Raw genomic sequence first — 11,871 nt, 5'->3', positions numbered from 1 at the left:
TTACCACTCTACTTTTGCGGGAAGAGAGAAGCAATTGTTACTAACCGATGCCACGGATACCGAAGAGCTTATCAAGAGCAAAGGCTAGATCATCATAACCTTGGCTCGAACCAAGATCCATCTTCCTCAAGTAAGGCACACCATCCATGCTCACTTTCACATACCCTAACCCCACTTTCGTCGTCGAAGCATCCTTGCAGCTGTTTTTCCTACGGTAAGAGCAAACCGGCGGCCACCCCACGACTTGACTTTTCGCGGCCGGCGAATCATTAACTTTCTCCACGTCACCACCAGATGAAACGACACCGCTTTCGCATTGATCACTGTTACTACCCGAAGACGTCATGATCATCTCAGTGAATGCTCTCTTCTTCATCATCTTCTCTGCCACATCTCTCCCCGGAAGACCCAATCTCAGCTCCGTTATCTCAAGCCCGAGTCCTTCTTTCTCCATTTCTTTCTTATTTTTTTTTCCTTTTTACAATTTGATACATTTATGAAATGAGAACTTTCTTCTCCTACACTTCTCTTTGTTGTAGTAATGGCACCGCGTCGTGCTTTTTATATGTTGCTTCGTTGGTCCACACGATACAACCGATGTAAGCGAATGAGAGGTCGACACGTGGAGTCATTTGATATCTAAAGTCTTCTTTGTTCATTTTATTCAGTTTGTGTGGGGAGACAAAGTGGGGGCAAAGACAGGTCAACTGAGGATGCGGTGGTCGGTCACATGAGAGACATAAGTTTGGTGCTGTTTTGTATATTTTTCTCAAAGTTAATAAAGACCGGCATTACAAGGTGGTTAAGGGAACAGATCCTACGGTTGTGAAATTTTCTTGTGATTTTTTCTGTGACCGTTGGATCATTGGAATCCGAATCTCCTTCTCCTAACATACCATGTGTTTTTCTTTTGTAAAGATTCTTGTTCTGACTAGTAAATCACAACTATAGTCTACCTTTTTCTCTAATAACTTCATGTCATTTAGTTACTTTATGATGGAAATAAATATAAAACTTTAGTCCATTTGTTCGCATTTCTAATAAGAGCATGGGAATATTAAATCAAATCCTACCATTTTGGGATATGTTCGTTATCTCTTTGAATCATTTTCTTTAATCAGTAACTACCATCATTTGATTGGTTACCGCGTTAATCTTACACCAAGCGTTAATCTCACATCAAGAGTATACATCACATGCACATACTAACTTTGTCTGGATCGGAACCAAATGTAGTACGGAGTTTAGTTTGGGAATGGAAAAAAGTAGTTAACAGAGTAAAAATGTATCTTGTAACGATTGATTTTACTTTTTAGTATGTTTTTTTGTGTTGTTCAAGTTTGAGTTCTAATCAAATATATCATCCGTAATTTGAAATAAAGATAATTAGTTTTAATTTCAGTTTTGGTTTGATTTTTGGATTGATTTTCGACTAGCTTTTGTTTTATTTTATTTGCTACTGATCATGTCAATTTGAAATAAAACTTATTTGCAGCCACCATGTAAACCAAACTCCCAAAATATTTTAGTCAATGGCGCTCTGATTAGCTTCGACAAACAAGCTAAGACGATAACCAATGTATATTATGTTAGAGTTCTTCATGTTATATACCCATCTCCAAAGTTAATCTCGAATCAATGACTTCAAGCGAAGTAAACTAGTTTTCGAATGGGTTCGACAGACCCGCATTGTTGGGTTGTTGCTAACTATCTATAGCTCAGCATACCAATAAAACACAAGAAGTAATGATGGGGTTTAGAGACGTGGGGACACAAGAGGAGAAAAAAAGATCGACCGTGTGTATGTGTTTGAGTGTATGTGGGTTCAGTCTTGTCTACAAACTTTGATCGATGGGTTGACAGAAACTAGTTGGGCCATGTGAAATTATATGATATACAACCACATAAAGAGAGAGATGAGCTCGATATTCCCATATTTCTCGTTTGCTTGTAATGTTTCCAATGGCTAACAAACGACATTTGTACACCAAATATCATATTTATAAATTCCATTTTACATATTTTGAGTGGGAGCACAGTGTTTTGGCTTTTACATCTCAAACGCACCACTGCCATCTTTCAATAAAAAAATATATTATCAATAAGCAAATATGATCTGAACAAAAATCTCATCTAAAGCCATAATTTCACCATGAGATTATCAATTAATCTTTAAAATTTGGTTCATAGTTTCTCTACCCCTTATTATACCATGGTAGATGATATAATAAGCAACAAGAAAATATATCATCTACCATGGTATTATCAATAAGCAAAAAAATATATTATCAATAAGCAACTATGATCTGAACAAAAATCTCATCTAAACCCATCAAAGTTCATGAAATTTTTGTATCAACGCATCCAATAGGTGGCAATATACCAACAGGCTGAGACGCATGGTGAACCAGCGATGAAGAAGCGTGCGGCAGATAAGCGTTTTCCCTCTCATCCTTTTCAACAGGACGGCTGTCAATCAAAAAACTCCTCAACGCCAGGATAAGAGCAGTAGCACAAGCCCACTTGGACGTAGAGGAGGAAACTAAACTGTCACAAATTTGGATTGTAGAAGTGCACATACGAAGGCACACAAACAACACACTCTTGTGTTTAAATGTTTTAGTATGTTCTTGGAACAAAGGTTAGCTTAGTTAGTTACTATTTCCACAAATGTCTTGACTCGACATTGAATACCTTGTCAATGTTTCTAGGCATGATAATCAATATATTTTCATGCATATAATTTGACTCAAAATCGATTTTCCATGTTTCTGTTTTTGTTTTTCTAATGAAAGAAAAAGAATAAGCTTCTTAATAAAATAAAATAAAAAAATGAATAGGATTTGATTATGATGCTTTATTTTTGCCTTTCGAACTCTGGTAACTCCACCCATTTGCAATTTGGAAAAGGTCATTGAAACTTGAAAATTATTCGCAGGTCGTCAAATAATATTATCTCGACAAAAAATAAGGCTTTTTCTTGACAGCAAAAATAAGGCTATCTGCACTACAAGAAAACAAGGTCATAACTGACAGAATTTCTGACGGTTAATATTCTGTCGGTAATTATTGACGGTATACTGACAGCTTTCTGACGCTTTAAGAGTTTGTTAGTTTTCCGTCGGAAATTTACCGACAAACAAAGTCTGTCAGTAATCTGTCAAAATTTCCGACGGATTACCGACAAACCACTACCGTCCGTACTTTCCGTCGGAATATCGTCGGTAAATATATCCGTTGATGTTGTCGCTTGTATATTATTCGATTTTCGACAGATTTTGCGACGTGAATTAATTTACAGCCGTCAGAAATCCGTCCGTAAACTTATCCGTTATTATAGCCGTTTTGATTATTCGCTTTCCGACGGATTTCTGACAAGTTAAATAAATATCCGTCGGAAATTCGTCGGTAAATATATCCGTTAATGTAGCCATTGTATAGCCGTTGAAAATTTCAAAAATTACTGACGGATTACTGACAGAGTACGGACGGATACAAAATTTACTTTCTCTATAAAAACGAACCACTCTTTCTCATACTCTTAACTCATTTTTTTAAAAAAAAAAATGTCTTCTTCTTCTTATTTTCGATCTTGGATGGACGGACCGATGCTCGATCCAGAATCAAATTTATTGAATGATGAGTATGCTCGTGGTGTAGGCGAGTTTATGGAGTTGGCATGTCAACAACCGATCGTTCTTCAAACCCGTAAGTTGAAATGTCCATGTTCGATTTGCCGGAATTCTCACAATATTAGGATTGATTTAGTATGGGGTCATCTTTATTCGAATGGTTTTATGCCGGGTTACAAAATTTGGTTTCTCCATGGTGAAAGACCAGAGTATACTAGTTCTAGCGAACCATATATTGTTGATAGCGTAGAGGAACCTAGAACAGAAGTAGATTATGGTGTGGGTACTGTTGAGATGGTGAATGATGCATATAGGGAAAATATGCAATCGATGGGTCAAAATGTTGATAGGTTAGAGGAACCTAATGCAGAGGCATGCAAGTTTTTTTCTATGTTGGACGCAGCTAAGCAGCCGTTATATGAAGGTTGTAGGGAAGGTCATTCGGCTTTATCATCTGCAAGCAGATTGATGACCATAAAGACGGACTACAATTTGGCTGAGGAATGTGTGGATGCGATAACAGATTTTGTGAAAGACATTTTGCCTGAAGATAATCATTTTCCAGGTACATATTACGAGATTCAGAAATTGGTCGCCGGTCTTGGTTTGCCGTATCAAATGATAGATGTATGCGAAGATAATTGCATGATCTATTGGAGAGAAGACGAAGATAGGACAAGGTGTCGATTTTGTCAAAAACCAAGATATCAGGAAACAGGCGGTAGGGTTCCAGTTCCATATAAGCGGATGTGGTATTTACCGATCACAGAAAGGCTGAAGCGATTATATCAATCTGAGCGTACGGCTGGTCCAATGAGATGGCACGCAGAACATAGATCAAACGGAGAGATTACGCATCCTTCAGATGCAGAAGCATGAGGCATTTCCAATCTGTGTATCCAGATTTTGCGTATGAGCCAAGAAACGTGTACCTAGGATTATCTACAGATGGTTTCAACCCATTTGGAAAGCATGGAAGGCAATATTCGTTGTGGCCAGTAATCGTAACACCTTATAACTTACCGCCATCTTTGTGCATGCGTCGAGAGTTTCTTTTCCTTTCGATTTTGGTTCCCGGTCCAGATCATCCAAAGAGATCTCTTGATGTGTTTCTGCAACCGTTGATATATGAGCTAAAAATGTTATGGGATCATGGTGCTACTGCAATTGTCTCCCTCCGAACCGGCGACTTCTTATGGCGTAAGTTCTCTCTTTTCTAATGAATTTCTTAGGTTTGTTAGATTTCGTAGTTGTCTGTAGAGTTATTAGATTTGATGAATTGGCTCTGTTTGGGTGTTATTGATTTGAGGATTTGGATTGTTAATTGGATAGCATTAATTAAATTTTGATGAATTGAAGTTTGATGGAATATAAATTGTTAATTGGGTTTGATGAATTGATTTTTGTTAATTGAATTATGCTAGAAGATTGTTTCTAAGTTTTGTTGTTTGTTTGTTGAAGGAACTATGGTTCTTATGTTGCAAACACATCTATGAACCAAGTTAATGGAGAAGCTAGTGCTTCGCAATCACCTAGCAGCGCCATCCCGGATTCTCAAGGTTCAGAAAATGTCCCAGTTGAGATGAGCATTGAAGAATTCGTTTCTCAACCTGGCCGATCACTTATCCCCCGCTTAGATCCGTATGGTGCTCCAGGGACAACATGGTTTCGTGATTCTCATAATGGCATCACAAAATCCATTTTGCATATGATGTATGGAATCCTCAAAACACCATATGCAAAGTTTTCAGTGATGCCTACAAAAGAACAAGACATTTGGTTTCGGCAATTTGCGGTAAAGTTTTCAACTTTAACAACTTAATTATATAACATTGTTTTATATATTTTTTGCTAATGCATTTTCTTTATATTTTTAGCAAGATTTCAATTGGAAACCAGAGGTCACCAACCAAGTTCGAACAGCATTCAAGAAGTATGCCGCACTACGATATTCTAAACAATTGAATGAGTGGAAGCAATTGTGGAAGAGAGGAAAGGTGCCAAAAAATGTGAACGAGGATCTCTTTAAAGGTTTCATTCAATATTGGGGGGAACCATCTACAGAAACAATATCCTCCCAATCTTCTCAGAATAGAAGAAGCCAACGTGGCGGGTTGGGTATGGCTACCCACAACAATGGTCCAATAAGCGCACATACCCGACAAAAGCAACTTGTAAGTTTTAAGATTTTCTATAATTATTTTCTTTATCATTAATTAGAATATATTTACATAATTTAAATGTTTCTTTTAGACTGCTAGGGATGGTGTGGTACCAGACCATATTACTTTGATGGAGGATATGCACACCAACAAAAAGACCGGCCAATTACAAGATGGTAGAGCAAAGCTGCTTGTTGAGAGTTCAAGGAAGCGGGAGGAAGAGATGCTACAATCTCTTGATGGATCGGAGTCTACGGTTGAATTTAGAAGAGAGAAAGCAAACGAAATTTTTTTCGAGGTAACATTTATTTTTAAAATTTTTGTATTACTTTTGTTTTGTTTTAAAATATTCATATATTTTTAAAATTGCATGTGTAGGAAACTACTAAAACCAAGGGAAGGGTTTTTGGACTAGGAAATCTCTCCGATAGAAGTTTGGTTTCTCAATCATCGGGTTTCTCATTTGCTCCCACCCGAGAGTTCCAACAAGCTATGCAAGAGAAGGATGCTCGGATTGCAGCTTTGGAAAAGGAAATGGAAGAACAAAAAACGGAAATAGAAGAACAAAAAGCGGAGAACAAAAGAAGAGACGAGGAGTACAAGAAGAGGGACGCAGAGTTAGCAGCGTTCATGAGTGAGATGCGGGCAAGACATTCTGCTTCTTAGGTTTTCTTGAATCTTTGTTTTCTTTTTGGAACAATTATTTGTTTTCGGTTATTAGAATATTTTTCACTGAAAAAATATTTTCTCTCAAACTTTTAACTTTCTGAATATTTTCAGTATTAAATTTGTATTTCAGTTTTAATAAATATTTTCAGTATTAATTTTGTATAATTATGCTATTTAAAATAAAAAAATAAAAACTTCCGTCAGAAATCTGTCGGAAACAACAGACATTTTCCGATACATGCCGTCGGAAATCTGTCGGAAACGACGGACATTTTCCGATATTGTTTCGTCGGTAATATCGTCGGAAATATATCTCCGATGGATGTCTGACAGAAAATTACCGACGGGCTTACCGACAAACCAGTATCCGACGGATTTCCGACAGGTTGTTACCGACGGATTACCGACAAACCGACCATCAGTATATCTGTCGGTAATCTGTCGGTAAATGCTTGTCGGAAATCTGTCGGTTATTACTGACGGATTTCCGACAGATTTGTTTTTCCGACAATTTAGAACCGACGGACGCATCCGTCAGTAATTTGTCGGTAATGTGTGTTTCCGACGGCTTACTGACGGTTATGCTCGTCAGTTCTAAGCTATTTTCTTGTAGTACTATTTTATTATTATTTTATTATATCTAGAAAATTCATGTGCTTCTACTCGAGTTTTGATCGGAAAACTTTTTAAGTGATTGTGACATGTCTCATGTTTCTTATACGTTAGGTGGTTATCCACGATTCTCTTGCTTATGTTCTCGGTTAGTTAATAAAATAATACAAATCTCAAGGATCATAATTATGTTCTAATTCTAAATCCCTTATACATTATTCACAATACGTATCTTCCAAAGAAAAAAAAATTGTCAGTATACCTTTTTATTAAATGGACGACCAAATAACAATTAAATTACAAGCATGTTCCCACATCCATAAGCAGCATAAACTAAACTATGAAACCGCAATTTTTATTCTTTTTAATTGTCAGTATTTAAAATCTCATATATAAAGCACACATAATACAGGCCAGAATCAGGAGAATATCAGAATAATTTCAGGCAATAATACCAAGTATATATGATGACAGAAAAAAGAAGGCTCCTTGGTCTGATATGTAGAAATACTGATGAAATGGTTAATGTTAATGGAATATACTGATTCATATATGAGTATTTATGTCAAATTTTAGACATATTAGTAACTAGTAAGGCCGTAGAACATATTATTGGTTATGATGTAATGTTTAAGTTTTTCTATCAAACTAATAAAAAAAGCTTAGATTGGAGAAGTTGCAGAATAACTTCTCCAATTCTAAATTTATATTTATCATTTTCATTGAAAAACTAGAATTAGTAGCAGCAACTTTTGATTCTTCTCGAAAACTTTTAACAAATTTTATAAAAAACATTGTCCGACAAATAGGCAACAAGCTATAAAAGGAAAGCACGAGTGTTTAACGGACGCATTAGTCGAGCAAATTGTTTATTTAACTCAGGTATTATTTTTTTTATTTTTTTATCATAATTATAAGGATATATAGTCGTCGGATATTGAGGGAAAAAATTATGTATCGCTATAAGATATGTTCGAATATTTTCATGTATCTTACTAATTATAAAAACATATTTAAAACAGGGGAAATAAAACAAGTGAACGGCGTCCGATGGAGAATTCTGTTTTAAAATACGCCGAAGTAAAACTAGGGTTTGGTTCCATATATCTTGTTGGGCTTTTTCGGATTCAGTAGCTTCCAACCCGAATCTGCCGACATATGGTCTGTTTCTGCGGATATAGTGTTTGATTAAATATAGTTTTTCCTCTTAATTAAATAATTTAGCCGTTGAGAAAACTATAATACATGTGTACACTTGGTGTAATATAGTCTAAAGCACAAAATAAGATCTAAAATACTCTTGATCTTCGTGAAATCCGATGCGAAGAAACGCAGTTTTTGTTTCGAAGAGTATATCGAGCCACTCTTTTGTCGTGAGAACTAATTAAAAGCAGACAAAGTAATTTAATTTACATCAAAAGATTGTATATACATAACATAACAAATTAATAGTTGAATAATATAGTTTAACTCGATGTTTGCAAATTTAATTAGTGACTAATATTTGTTACTTACCTCGCGGTTTATCATGAGCAGTTTCCCACCAGATTTTGGAAACACTGAGCAATAGAAACACAGCCATCAGAACAAAATACAAGAGTTTGGTATCCATTACTCAGTTGAAGATATGTATGAAGAGAAATGATGATACGAGTTTATTTATATACAGACACATCTTCATATGTTACAATATTATAGTTGATGATTATTGACCACGTCAAAACTAATTTTCGTCCTTACATTTACCATCAAGGCGCACGATACAAAGACTTACTATTTATATTTTTGTCACGATACGAAGACTTACTTTTGTCCCGACGTTTAACGTCCCTTAATGCCCATTGAAAAAATATGTACAATTTTTTGTCCATTGGACTCTTCTACCAATAGCGCGTTTAGAGATATATATGCACGCACAAAGACTGATGTGGTATAAATCTCAACATGTTAATAAGATAAATTATAATTTGAATAGACGTTGTGAAAATCAGAAGCCAAGAGACCAAAAGATTTGAAATCTTTTATATATTTTGTTGGAAGTAGATTAAAAAAAAGCACTCTAAGCTTAATTGATGCATCATTGATTGGTATTCAATCTAATTATATTGCTGCTCTTTCGAGACTGATTACATAGACATCAAAGCAATAATCGAATCGCTTGATAAGTGGCCAATCTCTTTATGCGGAGCTAGCAAAATTTCCCCTCACTTTTATGCTTTTCCACAGTTTTTCCTCTCTCTTATATCCCACGGGCCACGGCTAACAAAATTTCATGCTGATTTCCTTACTTTCGTAACACAAGGATTAAAATATTATTTTCACATATAATTAAGCACTACCGTGCCATTGTGGTTGCCTCATGCAACATGTCCTAGTTTAATGTAAGAAAATTTTGTGTAGCATGGTATTCCAAAAAAAAAAATGGTTAGTGTACTAGTGGAGTGCACATTATTCGTGATAACGACTAGAGGAGTACCAAGCTTCAACCGATTTGACCGGAAATAGAGGAAGATACAGCAAAAAAGAAAAAAAATTGCAACCACGCGATTCCTTTTGAGTGTCGGGGTGATGGCAAAGAAAAAAAAAAGTGAGTGTTGGGTATCTCCTCTCCACATTTTCTTAAGGATCTAAAATATATAAAATGAAATGGTAGCTAATGCCTAATAGCTATATGGCCTATTTTCTTTTACATTATCTTTGTTGCTTCTTCTTTGTTTTTAATTGAAACCCATGAGATGGAGTTGAGCCCTCAAACCAAATGAGCTCCAAAATCATACACTTTATAAGTAATTTTGCATAATTGCAAATATGGTTGGTTGTACATAAATCACGGTTCTAATTTTTATTTTGTGATCGATAAAATTAGATATATCACGCTATTTTGCGTAAGCTTTTCACATTAGAGTCTAGTATCAAAATCAGAACACCTTTTTTAGGGGCTTTTTAAAATAGTAAACACTGTATAAGAAAACTAAAAGGGGATTTAGAAAAGAGGTAGCAAAACATGTAAAAATAAAATCTCAACGATAGGATTTAAGAACAGAGCCACAAAAGCTGCATACGATTGCTCTCCAGGATCGACAGTAAATAGGAATTAGACAGAACCTCGTCGAAGTCTTCATGTCGGCTACTCTTGCTCCACGACCACACCGAGAACACATTCCCGCCGCCGGTTTGCTCCCTTTAACCTTCCTCTTCTGGTCCACCAAGAAACAGAAACACACCATTCTCGTTGTTCCTTCAAATAAGAAGAAGAAAAAATGAACTTGAAAGAATAACCTTATAGTGAAGCAGGATTGTGATCGATATTGGTCCTAAAAAAGTTGTGTTTCTTGAAGATACACTTGGGTTAGAAATACGCAAGATAATTTATTTTGTGATGCACACGTGTTAGGCGTAGAATGAATTTGTTAATATATAAGAATATGATTCGAGACATAATATTTATAAGTTATAAGAGATTTTTTGTTTTTCTTGGCGTGCGGACACACACGTACAACCCCCAACCTCTAACTGAATTCTTCATTTCATTTTTGTTTATGTTCATTTCCAATTTCGATAGGGTCTCCCATTTATATTTTAATTCCTATATTCTCAAGGAGAAATGATACTGTTTGTTACGCTTTCAGTATTTAATGTATTGTTGTGACGTTCTAAATCATAGCTAACGAGTTTTTGATTCTTGAATAGTAAACTGATTAGTAAATTATTTTTTGGTTTTTTTTTTTTTACAAGAGTTGTGTTGCATATATGTTATTGCGTGAAGGCGATATAGGTCATTGATGAATCATGTACTGGGTTCCTGATACGTGTAAAACTATTAGTTGGAGGTTGAGTTTATCATTGTTTCCTTATCGAAAATATGGGTCATGCAAAAAAACCCATTCTCCCCACCTTTAATTGTCAAATTTTCTCATTCCATGCATATTCTTAACATTTAAAGCACAGAAATAGATATGGGCCTGAAACATAAGTATTAAAACTCGCCATGTCTATGTTATTGGGCTAGCTTACACTAAACTCGAAAATCTACTATTCTTATTATACGCTATCAGAATAGTAGAAACAATAACAAAGTTGACTAATGGCTAAGTTTCACGTTAAGACAAGCTAGAAAGTGTTAGGTAGTAATAATAATCAAATAGGAATGTTAGATAAATAAAAAAAAGTTGAGAGAGTAGGGTTACTACTAGTCAACGACGGGTTAGGTCGTTCTGCGTCTACCAACTAATCAGGTTGTTATCGTAAACTATTCTCAGATTTTAAAGATTCTCTCTACGGCTGCTTTTGAGTTTTGGATGTTTATCATTTTACATATACGTCCTTACATCACTGGCTGTTTTGCATTTTGTACGCCAACAATATAAATTGCTTTCCTAATATCACATGCTTTAACATAACTTACATGACAGGTTGTTGATAAAGAAAAATATATAAATGAAAAACAAAAAGCAGAACAGGTTACAATCTTCTTTTTTTTGACAAAACTAACAAGGATTAGTATCGATATCAAATTCATGTTTCCTTTTTTCTTAATAATTTTCAAGAAAGAAGAATGGATGGAATCTCAAATGTCACATTCATGAAACAACAAAAAAAATGACGTAAAGTAAAGGAAAGACAAACAAAATTTTATTTTCTTATGCATAAATATATTATTTTAATAAACTGTTAATTGGTTTCTCTTTTCTCTCTTAGAGCATGTGCATTGGAGTGTGTATGTTTATAGAAGAACTGTTTCATATACATTGTGCAGAGTGAAACATTTAAGGAGGAATGAGAATGAAAAAGATGTT

General features: G+C 35.2%; 3 protein-coding genes and 1 long non-coding RNA gene across 4 annotated transcripts in view; 1 reads left to right on the top strand and 3 right to left on the bottom strand.

The window, feature by feature from the left end:
• Nucleotides 1–540, bottom strand: part of LOC104745860 (auxin-responsive protein IAA19) — a 5,092-nt gene extending 4,552 nt beyond the window's left edge. Inside the window, exon 1 of the mRNA XM_010467223.2 lies at nucleotides 46–540. Within this exon, the coding sequence (XP_010465525.1) occupies nucleotides 46–454 (409 nt within the window). The 5' untranslated portion in view covers nucleotides 455–540. The remainder of the gene's footprint in view (nucleotides 1–45) is intronic.
• On the top strand, nucleotides 3,567–4,511 carry LOC104748209. Its single transcript, XM_010469884.1, has one exon. It carries the CDS (start codon nucleotides 3,567–3,569, stop codon nucleotides 4,509–4,511), a length of 945 nt encoding a protein of 314 aa, XP_010468186.1.
• Nucleotides 8,046–8,747, bottom strand: LOC104745859. The gene is made up of 2 exons (XR_760787.2): nucleotides 8,591–8,747; nucleotides 8,046–8,455 (listed from the first exon to the last, which is right to left on the bottom strand). It is a non-coding gene; the product is annotated as an uncharacterized LOC104745859 (long non-coding RNA).
• On the bottom strand, nucleotides 9,938–10,488 carry LOC109129247. Its single transcript, XM_019237077.1, has one exon. The coding sequence runs from the start codon at nucleotides 10,300–10,302 to the stop codon at nucleotides 10,096–10,098; it is 207 nt and encodes a 68-aa protein (XP_019092622.1). The 5' UTR covers nucleotides 10,303–10,488; the 3' UTR covers nucleotides 9,938–10,095.

This window comes from Camelina sativa, chromosome 15 (assembly GCF_000633955.1).
Source record: "Camelina sativa cultivar DH55 chromosome 15, Cs, whole genome shotgun sequence".
In the NCBI taxonomy this organism is placed as follows: Eukaryota; Viridiplantae; Streptophyta; class Magnoliopsida; order Brassicales; family Brassicaceae; genus Camelina; species Camelina sativa.
The sequence above is the reverse complement of the archived record's forward strand: the minus strand, read 5'-3'. Positions and strand labels throughout refer to the sequence as shown.